Source organism: Blennius ocellaris, assembly GCF_963422515.1.
Source record: "Blennius ocellaris genome assembly, chromosome: 14".
Classification (NCBI taxonomy): domain Eukaryota; kingdom Metazoa; phylum Chordata; class Actinopteri; order Blenniiformes; family Blenniidae; genus Blennius; species Blennius ocellaris.
The window spans coordinates 306,774-328,309 of NC_137663.1; the positions used below are offsets into that span (position 1 = coordinate 306,774).

General features: G+C 45.6%; 2 protein-coding genes across 2 annotated transcripts; both read left to right on the plus strand.

Annotated features, from left to right (window-relative positions):
- Positions 1-5,712: 5,712 nt before the first annotated feature.
- On the plus strand, positions 5,713-7,512 carry LOC308139258 (macrophage-capping protein-like). Its single transcript, XM_080508633.1, has 4 exons — positions 5,713-5,795; positions 5,876-6,008; positions 6,931-7,022; positions 7,200-7,512. The coding sequence occupies exons 1-4, from the start codon at positions 5,721-5,723 to the stop codon at positions 7,263-7,265; spliced, it is 366 nt and encodes a 121-aa protein (XP_080364759.1). The 5' UTR covers positions 5,713-5,720; the 3' UTR covers positions 7,266-7,512.
- A 2,363-nt stretch (positions 7,513-9,875) lies between these two features.
- LOC308139122 (uncharacterized protein) lies at positions 9,876-13,445 on the plus strand (the record flags this gene model as incomplete). The annotated part of the gene is made up of 9 exons (XM_080508467.1): positions 9,876-9,924; positions 10,196-10,338; positions 10,465-10,542; positions 11,320-11,451; positions 11,555-11,665; positions 11,747-11,875; positions 12,308-12,386; positions 12,797-12,823; positions 12,913-13,445. The coding sequence occupies 9 exons, from the start codon at positions 9,876-9,878 to the stop codon at positions 13,443-13,445; spliced, it is 1,281 nt and encodes a 426-aa protein (XP_080364593.1).
- Positions 13,446-21,536: the final 8,091 nt, after the last annotated feature.

A 21,536-nucleotide genomic window follows, 5' to 3' on the forward strand; every position in this document is an offset into this window, starting at 1 on the left:
CTAGGCCGGTGGCCTCTCCCCTCTGCACACAAAGTTTGCTTTGTCAAGAGGAGGAGGAGGAGGAGATCCAGGAGGTCAAAGAGGCCCTCAGAACCAACAGAGGAGCCCCCTTTGACAGTCTTGGGTGATCTTGTACGCAATGGCACTGCCAACCGCGTATACACTTCAGTGATGGTAGGGGGTGTAGACACCCTCGCCCTGCTTGATACTGGGTCAGAAATCACCCTCATGTGTTCAGCCACCTTCACGCAGGTTGCTAGAACCATGCGTGCCCTAGGAAAGCCACTTCAGGTGGAAGAGTGTAGCATAAACATCAGAAGCTTCACTCAGGACGTGCCTCCCATCACTAAACGTGTCTGGGTCGACATAACTTTCCAGGACATGTCGGTGACACATCCCATCTATGTCACTGACCTGAACACAGAGGACCTTCTTATTGGTCAGGACCTCTTAAACCGACTGGCCGTGCTGATGGACTGCAACCAATGGCGCCTTTGGTCCCAAGTCACCAGCCCGACTCCCCTTGGCCCTGAACCAGGCCACCAAGCTTTCAACAGCAGAGTCGATGCCATCCAGTCTAGAGGTCCCCTACCAATACTTGGGTCTCTCCCAAAGTTTGACCCCAGCCAATCCACTTCAAGGCTCCCTGACAGTCAGCATCCGCCGCAGGTGACAAGCCGAGACCCAGTTCAAGCACACCACTCTTTACTCTTGTCACTGAAGGACGTGAGTTCTTCTTTGTACATGAGTACTTCTTTGCACACCCACCACACCGTGGGGGGTGCACACATGAATGGAACCTCGGTTCCGGAGGCACCTTTGGCGCGCTGGTCTGAGAGATCGGCCACCGACGCCGGCCTGCTTAAAGTTCCGAGCCACCGCTCACTTTCAGCATGGTCACTCCAGACCTTAACCAAGGTCCCTGGTTCATGTGCCTCCTCGACTCACCGTCCAGATCCCGACCCGGTGATCTGTGACCCATCTCTTCCGGAGCTGAACAATCGTTCAGCCAACCCGCGGGTCCATAATCTGGCACACGGTCAGATTAAAGTGACCGCATTTCCATCTTTAGAGGTGTCAACTGACAGTTCATTTCACAATCTTGAACTGATGGTGCCTCTCACTGACAACCTGCTGTCGTCCCCCACCGGTGACGACACGCATGACACCGCTCTCCTCATTCCCACAACCAAAACCATCACCAGCGCTCACCATGTTAACCTCAAACAGGTTCTCCATGGCACAAAACCGAGCACTGAAGGTGACCTGGTTGTGCAGGCTCCGATGACTCAACCAGAGAATACAGACACTTCAGGTAAACAGACCGCGTCTGTACCAGAAGAACCTTATTCAGGTTTCGAGTCAAAGACCAAGCCACACCCTGCTAAAGCTAGCGCTTTACACAGCAGAAACGAGGAGATGCAGTCATTGAGGTCTTCCGCGATTATCACACGATCTTCGCGCGGGTCTCGCACGAAAGGGGGGTCACAGACCCCCACCTGGCGTGCGTCCCCACTGACCTCGAGGCACCGCCATCTTGTGTACACCAGTACATACTCTTTCTAGCTGTATACGCGGTAAAGCGGTGCTGGACCACGAAGGTGGTCCCCGCTAACCAGTAGCAGCTAGTTTCTTCCTTTGGCAACCGCCAGTCCGCCTGGAACCGGTGCCACTTCGGCTACTTAGACCCACCATCGGTGTCTACCATCCTTCTCCACACCATGATGAGTAACACTGCTGCTCACGGCAACCCTCATCTATGTGGACGACTTCCTCATGCGTCACTGCACCTGTGAGGAACATTTAGCCGAGACACGACACGTCCTTTATCAACTTCTGGTAGCGTGAACCAAACTTGCTCTCAGCATAGTGGGGTGCCGCATCAAAGTTGAATTCATTGGGCTCATAGGTGGCGCTGATGGGACTGAACCCCAGCAGGGAGAGTTCATGCCAGTCAAAACCTCAGAGCCCCGACTAACGTGTCATAACTTGGGAGCCTCCATCTTGACACAGCCATTCCGGCTGCTGCCCTCCTTCTGAACCAAGCGTTCAGCCACTGGAGCTTCCCATCTTTGGTCGACTTAGACAGGCACACATGCCACACCCAGTGTCATGGTTGCCCTGTACGACATTTTGGTAATGGAGGCCAACCTCCATTCACCAAACCACTCCTAGTCATTCTCCCAGGTTGACCGAGTCAACCACAGCACCACCCACATACTCCGGTATGGCAACAGCGGTGGTGCAGATGGAGACGTGAGCCTCCAACGGGTGTGGGTGACCAATCGGTCCACCAGACACCACTCCACAGGTGCCACTCCCTCCAAAGAATGACTGGTAGAGAAATGACCTTACACTGCACCTTCTGGACCAGCCAGAAGAGGTCAGTGTTGTCACGGCCTGCACTGCAGAGCCACTCAATCAACTTACTCCCTCGGAGTAAGGTCAACTCCTCCCCTAGCGAGGGGGGAGAACCTCCATTCCAGGAGCAGAACAGATTTTAATCAGTAGGGTTTAGTGACAGCATGCTCAACTCCCATCAGGTGCATGTACTAACCCCTGCCACCATCAGAAATCTAACCCTGCCTCCTTGGACAACGTGAGCAGTTACAAAGCTCGAGTTGAACCATTCAGGGAAATATAGTCACTGTAAACTCATATCCAGCTCTGTTAACACCACTTAGCATGCCTTGGACTCAGTCGAGTATTGTTTAGGAGAAATAACCCCTGTGTGTAGTCAGAGATCTACACGAGATCGAAGGGAGAATAGCTCCTCCGTTAGCAGCTTCAGTACAGGTAGAACCACCTTACTTAGCTCCACTAACCCGGGTTGAGCAATTTGTCAAGACTAACACCACCACGGTTATACGACATTCACAGATACATCTGACAGTCTCGGCAGTGCTATTTTAACCTCTGTGAAACCACAGAGTCAAGAGTTGTGATTTCTTCAAAACTTAGCCATTATTAACAGAAATAATGTGTACAGTTTGAAGCCTCTGTAGTGAAAGTTGGGTTTTGGAAGGGAACACACACGTGCACCTCCACACACCACACTTCACTCTCACTCCAAACCGGAGCAGGTGCACCAAAACCCCCCAGACGGCTGGTGGCTTTTGGACACTTGCTCACTGGTGCAACCACATCCACAGTTTACAGATCAGACTCTACTCCTTGTATCCGGTACCTCCGCTTTTGTAAACTTGTCCTCGAGCTGCCTACTAACCCATTTCCCTCCTGTTCTTCAACTTTCCTGCCCTTTCCTACCTCTTTCATTTTCACTGGTGATGCACTTGTAAGAAATGAAAGGTATGAAGGCTTAGATAGTTAGAACAGGAATAGTAGGTCTGCCCAGACTAGCCTTACCCTGCCCAGACTAGACTACCTTGCCCTGCTCGGACAATAACCTCCTGTATGAACTGTTGGACAGAAATGACCTTGTGTTCCACAGGACATTGGGACATTCACAGACTCATAGACGTTTCGGCCCAGGTTTGCTCCAAAGCCTGAGATCCGCATCCCACTCTTCGGACCAAAGGGGGGATGTTGGGGGCCACTCAACCTCATGGAAGGGGGAGGGGGGGGACCACGTTTTGAGAACAAAGGACCACATGCCTACAACTGAAAAAGTCTGCCATTGGTCACGTGATCACGTGACCAATGGCCCCCATCACCCCCCCCCCCCCCCCCCCCCCGTCCAAGGTGCAATACTAGAGGCCAACGGCAGGGGGAGCCTGAGAGCTCCCTCACCAGCTGGAATGTCCAGGGCGGGCCCTCCGTCAGGATTGGTCCACATGACCCAGAGCCGGCTGGAAACCCGACACCAGCCAAAAGGTATAAAACACCCCCGCGGGGGTGATTTCTTCCTCTCCAATGTTGAAACTTGCGTAAAGACGGACGCATCCGTTTCGCACGGAGACGAAGTGCCACGTGTGCCCGCTGACCGGGCCCGGAGTTCCACACCGAGCCGGATGAGCCGACAACCACCGTGGAACTACTTCTACTTTTCCCTTTTTCCTTTTTTTCCTTCTTCACCGGAGTCCGAGTGTGCAGCTGGCAGCGCACCGTCCTCCCGCATGCAGACCTGAAGCCGCTTCTTCTCCCCCCTCCTCAAAAGAAGCGCTTGATCCTCCTCGGATCATCCTGTGGACCTTTCCCTGTCCACAGACCAGTTTAGCTTGTTTACCTGGGACGCCAGAGAGAAAAACAAGCTCCAGCCGGGAAATCAACGCACTTTCCCGGCCGCCGGCAGCACGTTCACCCTCATCAAACTGAGTAAGGCTTAGAGTCTGGGCAGGCAATGAGAATAACGTGACTGTAATATTGCTGTGTGTTTATTATTGTGTTGAAGTCAGGGACCTGATCCCTGTTTCCAACCCATCTGTGTCTGCGCGTTGGATTTACATCCACGCGAACCTCCTCTCTCTCTCTCTCTCTCGCTCTCTCTCAACCTGCACAGACCATTTCTAGACTTTGTGTAGTCCAAGACAGTGTGCAGAGCTGAACATATTCTGTCCACTGCCCTTCTCCCTCCTCTTCTCCTTTCTTTTTTTTCTCTCCCTCACTAACAATCGCAGCAGCCGCGTGCTGCTGCATGCGCTCTGTGACCGTGTGTAGTTCACTGTCCCTGGGAAAACTCGGCCACGAGCCCCCAGGCGCGCTCCAAGCAGGCTCACGAGCCGTGCACGAGCACAGTGACGTCACGCCGTCCAGAAGAGTGCGCCAAGCGCCTCTGGTGGCCGCGTTGGTGATTGCAATCTCTTGAAAGACCGCCACTCGGTGGACAAGTCGAGTCATTGCATTCTCCCTCCGTGCGCCGCCGCGCCCCTAGTGGTCGTTCCGGTTACTGCCTCGAACCAGACGCCTGCCGCCATCTAGTGTCCGTTCGAGATCATTACACCCACACACACTGACCCTCCAACGCCTGCCGCCACCTGGTGGACGTTCGTGGTCATTACACCCCACTCAGGCTTCCACACACTCACTCATACACACTCTCACACACATACACACACACACACACCCTCTTTCTTTGTACATAGTGTTTGCTGTTTAATAGATTAGATCTTCGTGTTTGATTGTTTATTACTTAATTGTGTTGTTTTAATAAATGATTTATGAATTATTTTTTAATAAATACTTTTTGTTAATAAACGCATTTTAACTGAATTGATCGATTCTTGGTTATCATTGTGTATTTATTGTTGACAATTCACTGGTTTGTAACAGTCTGTGCTCGAATCTCACACCTTCCTTGTTATTTAATATTGTTATATTTACACAGAAATATTAACTTTACTTAAATAACCCTTTTTGACAAACGAGACTGAAATTTGGTATTAGCTATTTCCAGCTTAGCTGGTGGTGCCCCGATTTAATTATTATTTGATAAATAACCAATTTATTCAAATTAATAATTTTTATTAATAAATTATTTTTGATAATTTATTAACTTTTGAGTAATTACTCAATTACTCTAGGAGTTGCTGATGAGTAACTAACCGTTTACTTCATTAGTAATTCCAATTTTTCCTAAATTACTTTCAGTAATCTATTACTTTCAGTAATCCATTACTTACAGTAATTATTTATGCTAATTACCAACCATAAATCCCAACAGTGTCCAGGATGTACAACGCCGCCGCGAATCAATCGAGAAGCTGGAAAAGTTTTTTATCGTCCTAAAAGTTTCCCGTGTTGCCGAGCAGGTCTTGGGGACGATGCCGACGCTGGCGGCGAGCACGCCGGAAGAGGACAGCAAAGCGGACGCTTCCAACTCGGCCTCTCTTTATAAGGTCGGACTCCATCTTTAACCCCCGCTAACCTACCCCCCCGTCCCGCCGAAAGCCTGACCTCGCCTCCGTCCGCTCCCCAGGTGTCCGACGCCACGGGGTCCATGACGATGACCAAGGTGTCCGAGAAGAGCCCGTTTGGCAAGGAGCTGCTGGTCCGTGACGACTGCTTCATCCTGGACAACGGCGCCAACGGGAAGATCTTCGTGTGGAAAGGTGAGGAAACGCCACTTGGCCCCGGGCCAGCGAACCGGCGCCCGCTGACACGCACAAGGAAAAGTGACAGTTGTGACACGCTGCAGATATTGGATAACCGATTTGATGAAATTTTAACGAGCGCGGTGAAAAATAACGGTCGCCGTTGCTCTCGGGACGTCGGCACTTCATTTTCTGAAGGTGGGTGACAGTCCGAAGGGAGCCGGCGACCTCTGACCTCTGACCCGACAAGATTACGACAGAGACGCTTTCACTTGTTGCAATCAGAGCAAACAAGCAAGTCTCAGGTTGAACCTCCGTGTTTTAATCTTTCGACATGAGGGGAGGTCAAGGCCACGAGCCCTGAAGTGTCTGTTATCTGGACGCCAGAGGAGTCAGGCGAACGTATGGACGGTGTTACGCTGATATGACGCCTCAAAGACCTCATTTTAAACACACCTTTGACACTTGTTTTCCTCCCTGAAGCAGCTGCGCAGTGCCGACGGTTCAAACAAACTTATCACAAGCTAAAACGAGTTCCATCAAAATATGTCAATCATGTTTTATTCTTCACCAAACATAAATTATATCATCGTAACTATCACTGACAAAACTCATAATTGAGCTCATAATTGATTATTATTAGCTACTAGACACATTGAATGTTGACGACTCATCAATTTTGAGGGTCAAAATTTCCAATTCAACCAATCTCAAATGCCACTGTGGTAAAATTTTGGCAAATAAAGCAAGTAAATAGTTTATATTTTATCTCTCCAACACAAGATTGGATCTCGGATACCTCCAGTCGTGACATACAGCTTTATAAGCGCTGCTATATTTAGTTAGACGAGTAAATATGTTGTTCTCATTTCCAGAAACAGATTGTATGACGAGAGCAGGAAGTGAATCTTTCTGTTTTTTTTGTTTGATCCTCCACCAGGTAACGGAGCGAACGCAGAGGAGAAGAGGGAGGCCCTGCAGATGGCCGACAGCTTCATCGAAAAAATGAATTACCCCAGGATGAAAACACAGGTAAAGGAAAAAAAAAAAAAAGAACAGACTGCAGTGTAAACATTGCTAAGCTCAGTCAAACTGTAACCGGAGAGCAGTAGCACGTTATGAGATGGAAAATGAGTGTTTACCCATCTCACTTCCCGGTGGCTCACGCCTCTCGTTTACTGCAGGCCGTAAAGTTTATGTGTGTTTCAGGTGGAGATCCTGCCGCAGGGGAAGGAGACCATCATCTTCAAGCAATTCTTCAATAACTGGAACTGAACGTTTCACCAGAGCCTTCAACCAAAACTGCACTGGAGCTAAAAGCTGCATATCCTGACCCACAACAACATAGAAAACACACTGGGGATTATATATATATATATATATATATATATATGTGCTGTTACGAGTATGTACATATTTGTAAGATTCTGTGCCGACGGAGCATGCTGCAGCCTGCGCTGGTAGAATCAGATATCTGATGCCACTTTTATAAAAACTGAAAACATTTCGAGATATAAAAACGAAAACCTTGAATAAATTGATTTTTTTTTTTTTTCTACATTTGTTCAATAGTGTCACAGGTTTGTCTGCATTTGAGAAATAAATCAGAAACTGCTTACTAGAAATGTTACCGTGGTTACGTTTTTTTCTTTTCAACACTGGGGTTTTTTTTTTCAGGTCTGTTCTGTTAAGTGACGATACGCTGGAGGAAATGTCACCGCCCTTCACACTCGCTTTTACATAATTTCTTCTAAACTATGCCCTCTGCTGCCACGGCGACACAAAAGTTACCTGCAATCATGACAATCTGCAAACGCTCCGGCTCCAATGGGAGCTTTGAGTTCAAGAGATTTTAATAAACAGCTTTTCAGTTTGTGTTTTTAATAATACTATCAGTTTAGACAATACAATACAGTGAAGCCAAACAAACAAACAAGTCCTAGAAATATACAAATCCTATTCTTAAAGTACATGAAATTCATGGAATTGAAGTCAAACCTTCTATTGGATGACTCAAATGTTTCTAATTACACGTAAAATAACACAAAAACATTTCTAATTTTCCTTTTTTTTTTACGGTGGCCTGTGGATGTGTGAGCACTGACAGCTTAGATATGAAATGCAGTTTAGATTAAATCTTTTTTGTAGATCAGAAAAACAAAAATGTTTGAAATGCACATAACTTATGGCACACATGAATTATACTTCCTGTGTTGAAACATCAGAAGCAGTGAGGTTTCAGTTCGTGGACACTGAGGCGGAGAACATGATGCATGATTCTAGTGTTTCATTTGATTTGGTGTTTATATCCCCGTATAAAGTCTCTGCAGGAACTCGCCACTGCACACGCATTCAGACTTGCACGTTTATAATGTCACGTGTTTATTGCCGCTGATGAGAGAAGGCTGCTCGACGACGACGATCCACCCTGAGAAGTTGATTGGTTTGTTTTTCTTCATTTGCATAAACCATCATCCAGAATTACACGTGAAATGTGAAATCCTCCCTATTAACAGTCCATTAATGACCATTTTAAATGATAAAAGGATGAAGAAACTACAAGCAGAGAAAATAAGGAGTTGAGTAAAAAAAAACAAAAAACAGCAATTTATTATAATCAGTGGGATCTTATTTGGACAAGAAGATCATTAAATAATTCAAGAGGACCACAGAGTGCAGAGTTTGAATATTGAAAGGGGAGAGACAAAGTTGATCGTATTGATATAATCAAATCTTTATGACACTGAGAGATGCAATATAAATCTAACTTGACTTTATGATGCTTTACTCTGGGAAGATGTGCTCGATCACAGTTTGGTGGGTTAAATTCATTCTTGGAGGTCTGTGTGGGTGGAGTTTTCATGTTCTACCTCATGGATGGATGGATGGATGGATGGATGGATGGATGGATGGATGGATGGATGGATGGATGGGGGGGGTATCTTGGGGTATTCTAGGTTTTTTTAATATAAATTCTGTTACAGGCAGTCGGGGTTGGTGTGTGGGTGTACGTGTTTCTAGACAAAAGTCTTTATGTGAAGCGTTTTGTATTACATCTATGTACGAAATGTGCTCTATAAATAAAGTTTATTTTGATTCTTTTGTTTGTTTTGAGAAGAGATCAAACATGCCAGCTTTTCACCATCTTCACACTTCAAGAAGCATTTCATAACGATCTTGATTCTGCTTCTTCAGAATCAAGAACCTGATAGTGCTGATAGTATTGGGGGTGATAGTGGATCACCCCCAATACAGCGACTGTTAATATCTGAACAATTGTCCTCTGCTATTGTGGAAACACTTGATACTGTCAGGGAGTGTGTGCGTCACCGCCGCTGATATCAGGAGGATTATTGCTGTTGTAAAAAAAAACAAAAAACCTGCTCATGTCTTTGCAGGGCAGCTCACGTCCATTCTTGTCAGAGAGCTCTGCTTTCGCACCGCCCTCCTCTTGCCATCTCACGTGGATGTATATATAAAAAAAAAAAGTGTAAAGCTCAGGCATTGGAAAAGGTTGGACAGGCGGCAGAGCTGGTTCAGTTTCCTCTGGCAGAAGAGCTGCAACCCTGAGCTCTGCTGAAGGTGAGACGCGACCGATCAATATATTTATCAGAGCTGATTTTAATTCTACTGGCACCTCGTGTTGTCTGTGTGTCGTATTGATTATATTGTACCTTTAAATCCACACTAGTAGGGTTAGTGAGTTTGTTATTGGAATGTCTCGAATTAATTATCAAGTAATTTAAAGTGAATCTATGTTTTGCATTTTTTTGTCTTTTTTAATGAGAGAATGTTCAATTACTTACCAAATCTGTAGTTTTTGTTGTTGTCGTTTTTAAGAAATCGTATTTATTATGTGACGTTTTCTTCTCCACAGTAACAATTATGGAAACCTCGACAGCAAAGAAGAAGGGCATCCTTAAGTTTGCCCAAAGTATGTCTTTTTTTATTGACTTGTTCATTTCATGTCTGTTGTTTATTCTGTCTGCCTTTCACAGTCCTCAGCTGTCCTCCTATATGATACTCAAGCCTGAGCTGATGCAACAAAGACTTGTAAATAGGTCAAATCTCACTAAGAAAGGAATATTTATTGCAGTTTTTTTTATGCTTTCTTGCTGAGCGATCAGTGTCAGTGAGCCATTGAGAAGTTCAGAATTTGACTGAATCCCAACCCCACCTTGTCCTCTGCTTCTCCCTCCACCCAGAGGTGCGCACCCTCCGCTTTGAGAAGAGCGCCGCCAAACAGAGCAGCACCATTGACGCCGTCCGCTGGGACGTTCCCGACCTGGAGCAGCCGTTCAGCTCGGCCCCCAGCAGGTCCCTCAACGCTCACACCAGAGGCCCACAGGTCAACCACACAACTTTCCCTCTCAGTCGCTTGGAAAAACTTCGATGCGACGCCACAAATGTGTAAAAACAAGGCCGAACGCGGAGCATCCCGTACTGACGTGTGCCATACTTGTTGAATTTCCAGCAGCCAAACATCCGTAAGCCCAGCCTGAAGGATCTCAGCAGTCTGCAGGAGTGCGTGCAGTTTATCCACCACTTTATGGTCCACGCAGGTGGACCAAGTCTCGAAGGTTTGACCTGCGAACAAGACGATTCAAACAGTAACTCAGCAAGTCGATGTGAACTTTGAGAGGAGGTGGCGGGAAAATAGTCTGTTTTCACTCTCAAAGTAATTAGAATGATCACAACGTGAAGTCCGTGGGCAAAGAAACCTGTATTTTTCCTTATTTTCTTTTTGTAAAAATCAAAATAGATGTCATTCCTCCTTCTTATTGGCCCCCGTTTGGCTTCCACGTTTTCTTTTGCGCCCCCTCAACTAAAATAAGTTTAACATCTTAATATAAAGTGAACAAAAGCTTTAGAACGAGGAAGCTCTGGCGTTTGCTCTTATTATCCGTATCCCTCATGGCAAAGGGGCCGGCTGAGGATCCCAGTTTAAAAAACAAAGGAGACGATCAATTTTTTTTTTAAGGGGGAAAATGAGAGAACGTTGTGTTTCAGGTTTATATACTTCATCATTTCACTGCTGGTTTGCTGTGTTTCATCAGGAAAATATGCTTTCCTGCATTCCCCCCCCCCTTCAGAATACAGATAAGTGAGGGATTTACAACCACAGGTATTGTAAACATATGTTCATATGTGGACCGATGACATGGTTAACACACCTTCAGATAACTCATGTTCAGGGACACATTGACCTTTCAACCGAGCACATAGGAACTGCTGGGTCATGTCAGGTGGAACCGTGAAACATGGCACAAAAGTGGAGTGAACTAAAGAGGGATCCTCTTGTATGACGGTGTGCGTCGTGTTTCAACAGGGCGGCGGTGGTGCCGGGGAGGGCGCCGGTCAGCAGGAGGCCCGGCGGTTGGAGAAACGAGCCCAGCGCAGCCTGGAGGAGAGCAGGAAGCTCATCCTGGAGTGGGCCGACGAGCTCCACCACGTCGACGAGGTCAGCGGAGCTCGCGATGGGCGCTTTGCCCTCAGGAAACACATGCCTGAAGGGGCTTCTTTAAAATCTAACCCTTGACTCACACTGCTCTGGTGTCCTTCAGCTGCTGAGGGAGACTCCCTGGGCGCCGGACGGCTGGGAGCAGGAGGCCGGTCGCCAGGAAGCACAGATGCAGATGATGGAGTGGGCCAAAGAGCTGCAGGTGGCCACCGAGGTACTTAGCCCCCAAAATAGCAGTCAAAGACATGCACGGCACGTGTTATTTCAACTGAACTGAAAAGACCTGTGCTGGCAGAGTTGCGGCATGCAGAGCAACAAGCTGCGGAAAGTCGTGCACCAGCTGAGCCAGAAGAAGAAGCTGCTGGTCCGGCTGGCGCCGCTGCTGGAGTTCATCACCTGGTCTCTGCTGAAGGAAGACAGCTCGGTGAGTCACAAACACTCCCCAGTCTATTCCGTAGAAGTGAGTTGAAAACAGTAGACAACATTTGAAGGGGCTCTTTTCCAAGTCAAATATGAAGATTTTATTCCTGTCGATAAGAGAGGAAAAACATAGCTGAAGCCATAAATGAGAACGTTCTTCCCGCTGCCAAGGTATGAAAAGTTACGAGCACATTTTAGCAAAGCTGCCATGTGAGTGAACCTTTCGCACGGTTTCAATAAACTCGATGATTCAGTTTATGTGGCGGTGATCTGCCACACGAAGCGTAATTCACCTCTGATGAGATAAAGAAATAAATTTAATCTCAGCAGGAAGTTTTAAGGTTTATTCAAACAAGCCTTGGCAGGAAAACTGAAGTAAAGTCAATGGATAACAGGGAATGACCACACATGAGCAACATGTTTTCATCCTTTGCAGGGAAAAGTCCCTCAGATGTGGCTCCTGGCCAAGCAAAGGACCTGGAAAGCAGGAATTCCGAGATACATCCCCAAGTCAGGTGGGTCTTCATGGATCTTTGTCCAAGTATTTAAGAGGAAAAATGACAAGATGAATATTTTTATTTGACCTCAGTTTTGGGCTGTGTTTGTGTGAGCTGGACTGGCTCCGCCCACACATCCTCTCGTGGTGCCATGTGCCAGAGCAGAGCTGACTAATTGTGGGAGGAGTCAAAGGGCCTATCTTGACTGGGATTGGCTAAACTCCAGATGACACTGTATAGGGCTTGATTCCTGATTGGCTGGTTGGAGCAACACACTTTTTACAAACTGAAACAAGCCCGGGAGGGAGAGGACACACTTTCTTCACTTCTGATGCGTTTTACTGTTGGAAAACCATTAGAAAGGTTTTGCATAATACGACCTCTTTAAACCTCCAATACAAAAGTTTTCTGGTTATTTCTCTTTTCAGTGTGGAGTTGGATTTGCAGTGCAGCAGGTAAATATCCTCCCCTTTATCAAACACAACCTAAACATACGTGCCATTTACAACTTCGCCACAACAAGCACACTCATCTCTCTTTGTAGCCGACGTGATTCTCGACCCCACGACCAACAACCCCTGGCTGCTGCTGTCAGACGACCAGCGGCGGGTCCAGGAGGCCCGCTTCGTGTCCGACCTCCCCGACTCCGCCCAGCGCTTCGACAGCTGGCCCTGCGTGCTGGGCAGGGAGGGCTACGACTGCGGCCACCACTACTGGGAGGTGGACCTCCCCAACAACGGCTGCTGGCGAGTGGGAATGACCAGCGCCAGCTCCAAGCGCCACGGGCACTTCCCCATGACGCCCAAGCAGAACTACTGGGTGCTGTGGCGCAGCGCGCACCACTTCTACGCCTGCAGCAAGCCGGAGGCGGAGCTGCACGTCGGCCTCGTGCCCCGCCGCCTCGGCGTCTACTTGGACTACGAGGAGGGACAGATCTCCTTCTACGACGCCGAGAACAAGTCCCACATCTACACCTTCACGGGGGCCTTCAGGGGGAAGCTGTACCCGCTGTTCGCCCCGATGGACGGACACACTCTGATGGTCGTCAGAGAGCCGCACAGGATCTCTGTTAAATGAAGAAAAGCACGTTCAGGACGGCGTAGAAGTATTATCTTGACATTTTCTTTTTTGACTTTGTTCTCTAAATGCACAGTCCTCTGTCTGCAGATACTGGTTTCTATATTGTAGCTGTAATACAGCGGCGCACGTTTGCACCTTTTAATGAACCTCGTGGCCTTTTTAAAGCCTTTTTCACAGATCGACCTCCACAAAGCACGAAAGGAGGTTAAGAATCTATTTTCCCTTAATGTTACTGGAGCATTACTGCCGAATTGCTCCATCTGTTTGAAAGTTGAGCTTCAGTTGAAACCTAAACTAAGAAGAGTTAATGGTCGTGTTGACAGAAAGAGAAAGTACATTTATCTAATCACACCACTCCAACTGTGACTCAGATTGTATGAAATTGACTTTATTTGAAGAAAAAAAAAAAAAAACTCGACCGTGGGTTTACGTGAAAATATTTCAAGCGAAAATGAACATGAAATAATACATTACCTTTTTCATAAATTGAAGCAAGCGGCCGAAACAGAGTGGAAAAAAATGTTTAGACCCACATGGAAAGAACCTATACGAGGATATATGCACATATATGAAACTTATAAGCAGCTTATATGCACATATCTGCGTATATATGCCACTTATAGGCAAAACTGAGGTGCATGTATGTGAATATACAGGCCATATAGGTCTCCTGCTTCTTTATTTCCACATATATATAGGCCATATCTCACTTTGGCAACTGTCATACATTATCAAGGCAATAACTAAGAAGTAACTAAAAAACAATTATGCAAGAAGAACATATAGGTGCATATATGCACACATATATACGTGCATATATGTATCTATATAGGTACCTGTATGCACATATTTGTGTACATATATGTGCATTTATGTACATATAATATAGGAAAATGGCCAGTTTTATACATGTCACATATATTAAAAACCTATATCAAAGCCTATATTAAAACATATATGTTTATATAGGTTCTTTCCATGTGGGGATTTCCATGATAGTTGCATGTATTCAGAGATAGGACTCTGTGAGCATCTTCTATTTGTTTGCACTTTGCGGTGCACCTTTGTACAGAATTACTATCTGACATGAATAAATGTATGTTATTCTGAAGGTTTCCTTGTGACCACTTTTGCATTTTGCACACATTGGTACGTTTGTGGAACGAGCTCCAGCCGGAGCAGACGTGCGGCGCCTCATGTCCCCCTCTTGCAGACCCAGGGTCCGAACGCCTCACAGTCGGCGGCGAACAGCCTCCCTCCTCCCCTCAGGTCTGCACAGTCCCGGTGGTCGGCGTCCCACTCCACCGTCACCCTTTAACACACATTTTACAGCATTTACACTCAAACCGTTTATATATTTAAGAAAAGACGAGTGCGTTTCTAATTGTGACGAAACACATGGATCAGTGGACATTAATGTCTCTGATTGTTGCATAAATATATACACGTCTGTGTATATTTGCTAAAATACTGTAATAAAAGCAAAGTGAAATCACATGTTTTTGATTCCTGTGGTCAAACTTTCACCTTCAGAATTGAGGGACAGTGTGCAGGATGGATGATTTTTACATCACAATCAGCTTTTCCTTTCAATAAATCACATTTTTGTATTTGAATATATTTTTAGTAAACTGGAAATTAATTAAAATTGTGTAGCGGTTTAACCAGACTTACAAGATATATCTCAGATCAAATGTATATAATTATGTTTTTTTGACTCCAAGCAGCTGTTAGGGAGACTATCTACATGTGAAAAACATTACATAACCTGGCATTCAGCTCAAAATGATAAATTTTAGAACCTGAGGAATAAATCAAACACCTTCTATGATCCTGTATTTCATGTCTGCCTGCTTCAATACACCTGATTCGTCCCCGAGCTCCCAAGAAAGGCAGTGACGTGTGTTACAGACTGGAGACCCGGGATCTGTCTGTATTCAGGACTTACGGCATGTAGTGCTGGACGTCCGCCCCGTCCCACCACAGCCACTGACCCTCCTGCTCAGAGTCGCTCAGTCCCACCCAAAGGAAAGGAAGCCGGGAGACATTCCTCATCACTCCTTGAATAAAGTCCTGTGGGTGTGAACAGGAATTATCATTCCGAGAATATTGATGAAAGACCTTGATGAGTGACAAACACTGTCTGGTTATGATCTCAGACAACACTTAAGTCTACATTCAGCTTGTCAGAGGCAATGATTCTCAAGCTGAACTCATGAATTGGCTTGTCATCGTGTCAAAACGAGGCCCCCGATCCCCTGCAGCGCAGTCACCATCTCTGCAGGGTCTTCGATCACGGCCAGGCTGCCGTTGTGTTTCAGGCAGAAGTCGGCGCTCTCGTTCCACCGGAGGTCCTCCTGCAGCCCGGAGGAGAAGAAGTAGCAGTGATGCCTCCACCAGCGCCATCCGTCAGGACACAAGCCGCACCTGGAGTCTCCTCGGGAAGGGAAACAGACTCAACTATTATAAATGTTATTAACACAAGCAGCAGCGGTGGATGCGACAAAGCGACACTCTTCACATCAATTAATGAGTCTGGAAACCTGGATTATTGTGTTTCAAATCTTCTGAGGACACCACATATATGAGTTGATGCTTGTCCGCACCAGAAAAGGAAACACTATTCACCTTGAGTGACGGAGAGCAGCACGAGACTGAGATCCTGCCGTTGTTTTTCACACTCCTGCAGCTTCGCCCTCGACTCTTCACATGTCTGAAGCTCTCGAGGCTCGGCGCGCCTCGAGACTAACAAGTGAAATTTCACACATTGATGGAGGTCGGATCAAGAGGAAGTTAGAAAGGCTGGTCCCTAGTATGATTTAACGAGTGTGTCCACTTTCAAAGTTCAAAGTAACCCTAACTCACCAAATAAAATGCAGAATAAAGTTAACCCGGTAAAAAGAGTGAAGGCTCCAATAGCAACAACCAGTCGGTGTGTCGACTGCAGAGTTGGACAGTTTCCAGCATCTGAGCAGAAAGAAATTTGTCTTCTGTCTCCAACTGTTCGATAAAGAAAATGTAAATATCATCCCTGGTGCTTCTGTTCACTTTCTTGTCTGTTGTCTCTTTTCCAAATCAATCAATTAATTTAAACATCAAATAAAGAAACTTTAGAACTTTATTTTGCATAAATCGTCACTAAAACAACTCTATTATGTGAGAAGATGTCGTTTAAAACTCACCTGCAGGCGTTTCTCTCTCAGTCTCCTCCTCAGAGCGTCTCTGCGACGCATCCATGATGCTGCTTGACGACTTTTCTCCTTTGGTTTTGCGTCGGTCCTGACTCGCCTCGTCAGAGAAATGCTATCATGAGCTTCCTTTTGACACTTTGCACAGGAAGTGAGCCGTTTGTGTGTGTAACTATTCATAACCTCTGCTGGAGCTGTAGGTGTGACATGTGTGTCCACAGTCACAGCGGGGGGCTTCATTCAGCCCCAACTAATGTGATATTGACAGTTATTCAATGTGTGCTGCTTTCTCTTATATGACACTCGTACACTTCCTCTTTTGATGCTCGAGTCTGAAACAGTTCAGTAATTTTGGTAAATAAGACGCTACTTCACCACATGCGCACTATTTTTGTTTTTTCACTGTTTAATGTAAATAAAATCCAATTTTTTTTTACTTCAAGGAGAAAATCACAGTTGATTTTGACCTGATTCATGTCAAACTCCTGGATGTGAGTGAATATATTATTATAATCCAGTTGTTTTTCATGTAGTCAATAAACTATTGGATAGAGAGACTTACTGGAAGCTGAAGCTTTTTCCAATCAACATTGGACCACCACTTGGTGGCCTTAAAAATCATCGACGATGAAAAATCCATCGCTGGCTCCAAGAACGAGGTGCCGTACAAGAACAGTCACTCGTATTTCACTTGCATCGCAACAATTCAAAAACACTGTGAGCTTTTCTATGATCTGCTGTGATTCCAGGCCAACTTCCTGGACATGATGACCGGTTTGGGCTCTCGGAACTTCAACATTGTTGAATATTCCGGCGCCTTCATGTCCAGCCATGGTCTATGCCTGGAATTTGAGACGCTCGGCATGGACATATATGAACATATGAAGGCTCACGTCAAGGACACGCGTCTCAGCCTGATGGACATTCGGCCAATCATGCAGCAGGTTTGACTTTCTTATCTCCTTATTTGTGTGCTGCGCTGTTTCTCTTTCAACGTGTTGTTTTACTCAAAATTCAAGCTGAAACATCATTACACAGTTTGTTTCGCTGTCTCTTCAGTTGTTTGATTATTAGTGTTGTTCTCTGCTTTGTCTCAGATGGCCGAAGCTCTTTGTTTCCTGCATCACATCAATGTGATCCATGCCGACGTCAAACCAGAGAACATCATGCTTGCCAACCATGAAGAGGAACCATGGAGAGCCAAACTGATAGATTTCGGCACGGCTCTTAATGACCCGGAAAATAGGATCGGTCACATGATCGGAACTCTTCCATACACGTAATTACCCAAACTCTGTTCTGTGGATGTGAACAACTGTGTAGCACTGAACGCTGACGTCTCAGTTTTTTAGTCAAGCTCATGTGTGACCGAGCCATCGTGAATAAAGTGTGTTTGTTTCCTCCTCAGAGCCCCGGAAATGTTGATGGGAGCCCCGTTTTCTCACGCCATTGACATTTGGTCATTGGGCTGCGTGGCGGCGGAACTTCTGATCGGAGATATTCTGATGGCCGGGAAACGAGAAGCTGAAATTGTAAGTGTTACATTGAATACAAATAGATCACTTCATCTCCTTTGACTCAGAGTTGCAGTGTACGGTCACTGAATTTTAGTGCTTAAGGATAACTTTTAATGAAATCAGAACTTTTGTGGTTTGTTTGAATGTGTAATGCAACATTGTGCTTCGCCCACAGGTGAGAAACCTCATTTCACTTCGCGGGGACGTCCCCGACCACGTGATGGACTCAGGATGTCGGACAAATAAGTTTTTTGAGAAGTTACCGTCGTTTGAACAGCCCGCCCCTTGGTCTCTGAAGGTATGATTCATGGTTTCCGTCTAAACAGTGTTGGGTCAGACTAGATTGTTGTTTCTTTTCTTGGAACGACCATCACCTACATGTCGACTGAATGAAATCTTTCCTCTCTTCAGTCAATCAAGAAGATCCAGCGGTGTCCAATCAAAAGTCTGGCAGAGCTTTTGAAGGTGAGTAAAATCTCCTGGAAAACACCTGTTGTTGTGATTTGAACATACGGGTTTATGTGTTTTTCTCACTTCTATTTGTTTTCTTCTGTACCCGCAAGGTTCCTGAAGGAACTCCACTGGAGGACGTCCCAGCTGAAGCACGTGACCGAGCGTTATTTCTTGATCTCATCGAGCAGATGCTAAACACCGACCCTCACCAGCGGATATCAGCCTTAGGTGTCCTCCAGCATCCATTTTTGACGCTCGGTCACCTGGACAGCCGCTACGACAACTAGTAAGAGGCTCTCAGATGTTTGGTACTTCATCAGCCGGCACACAGACAAAGTTGTTAAACTCAATGATTTATTGTCCTCCAGTCTACAGCGGTCCATCAAACTGATGGAAGTTTGTCCATACTGGCCAGTTATTGGACAACAAGTTCTTCCCTCGGGCAACAGCAGCCCTGAGCAACACAGCAGAGCGTGTCCGTCCACAAAAGACCACCTGTCAGGACGGAAGAGATACCGGGACAGTGACGACCCTGGGTATTTTGAACTTTTTTTCCTTTGGCGATTCTTCAATGCATGATATTTTGTGAATCTAATTGTTTGTTGTTGTTGTGTTTATGAAAGCGCTGCACAACAACATGATGGCGTGACACTTCGAAAGACGCCTGAGTGCCGGTCTCCACCCAGAAAACTTCGGAGACTCTGCACTGATGAGACCGCGAGGAAGAGCATGTCTGGTAAGTCCACCGATGTCGAGCAAGATTTGATCAGTTGGATGAGAATTATTTCACTTTAGTGATTTAAATCTGCCGTGTGAGGTGAGATGTTTCACCTGCATTGTTTCATCTCAAACATTCTGTTTTTCAGAAGAGAGCAGCAGTCAGATGAACTTAAGGAAGAGGAAGAGAGTCGAGACAAACACAGAGACTGACCTCCCCCCCGCCAAGAAGAGGAGGCTGGACAGCCATTGTCACTTTTAATTATTTAAAATCCAAAAAAAAAAAAAAAAGTGTTTGAGAATAATAAACATTTCTCATTACATACATCTCCTCTCTGGTGTGTGAAGGTTGTTTTGTGCATTTCAGACCTCGGTCTTCACTGGTGCACCGTTTGAATGAATCCACCCCTCAACAACTTCTTTATCGCTATAGAAACATGTTATTTTGCAGAAATGCAGTGTGAAGAGCCATTGCATCAATGACAGATACTCATGTAGACAGAATACATACCTTTACTGATTAATCAAATCTTGGCTGCTCATCTCCTGCTGCAGCTGCATAAAAAAGGATTTGACTGCTGAATTAAAAAAGTTTAGAAAGTTACAGTGGCAATTCTGACCATGGCCATAGGAAATAGTTCTTCTGTATGTGTGTAAGTAGATGGACACTAAAACAATGGTGGCTTCCAGAGTATCATGACTCCCAGACCATATTCTCCTGGAACCTGCTAGTTTTATAGTCGGCAGTCACCTGGAACAGCAATACAACTTGGTCTTTTGTCCATACGGATGTCCCTGAACTCGTCTGTTCACCTGTGTGTGGTTTCCTTGGAAAAACAATCAACAACACCCACTGGTGCACTGCAAACACTCCAAACACAAAAAGATCCAACGTCTGCTACCACCTACTCCACAGCAGACAAATAATGTCGTTGTTTGACAAGATTTCAGGATCATTTAAAGAAAAAAAAGATGTTTGTCACCCTCATGGACTCCCAGAAGTTTCAGGAATAGCAGAAATAATTCCTGCATGCAGCCTCCTCCAGCTGAACTCAGATCCATCAAGTACTTTTGGATTTGTCTTGGTTGAGTACAGAACTGACTGCCATGTATGCCACAGAAGATTTTACATGAAAATCTCCCTCTGATCTCCTGGATTTCCTTCAGCAGAAAAGTCTGATTGAGAGCATGAGGGATCTGTGACCATTCCCTTGTCCACTGCTTCTGTCCAGTGGACATTTCAGCCCTGATGTGATTTAAAACTTCTGCCAGAATAAGACATGCAAGCTCAGAAAAAGAGTCATTCAACACTGATTGAGGAAAGAAAAGAAGCTGAATTTTGTGTACAAATAATCTGGATTTTTGGTGAATAAAATGTTGCAATTTTTCAAAATAATGGGGCAATTTTATGAGGTCATTGATGCTTTTTTATGCAGCTGTCGCAGCAGCAGAAGGAGAGTTGTTCACTCTGGGTTAGATTGTAAAGTAAAAGCATTTATTCTGGCAAGATGATTAAATGTGATGCAACAGATCTTTACGCTGCGTTTCTTCATTATAATGTATATAACGTGTTTTTATAGCCATTAAATAGTTATTCAATCAATTAATCAACTTTTTTTAGACAGCACTTTTTTACACAGTGATGTAATACAAAGTGCTTTAACAAGAATTAAAAACAGTGCAAAGATGCAATAGATGAATAAAAGCAAATGAACACACATGCACACATGCAGACACACACACACATAAATGCAGACATGCCAAGTTGAGGGGTGGATTGATTAAGACCGAGCAATACGGAAGACCTTGGTGTGAAATCCATGACCCACCACTGTTCCACATGTAAAAAGGGCTGTTGATGTTCACTGACACTGATTTATCATCTGCATAAGTATCATAGGAGAAGTTTTAATATTTCATGATCTGAGCCAGAGGGAGCATGTAGATGTTGAACGAAAGAGGCTCAAGGATGGAGCCCTGAAGAACCCCACAAGTCATTCTCATGTGTTCAGATTCATGCCAACCTTTTGATGCAGAATTGACAGGCACCGGCAGCCATTAGTTCGTTTAACCGAATGTGATGAAACTCAGGTTTGACGGTATTCCTGTACTGTGCACATGATCACACCCAACACGCGCTCTACCTCCAAGAATTCCTGTAAATCTCTTTGACAAACTTTGTACAGTGCTTTAACTCATTCGTGTGAGACCTG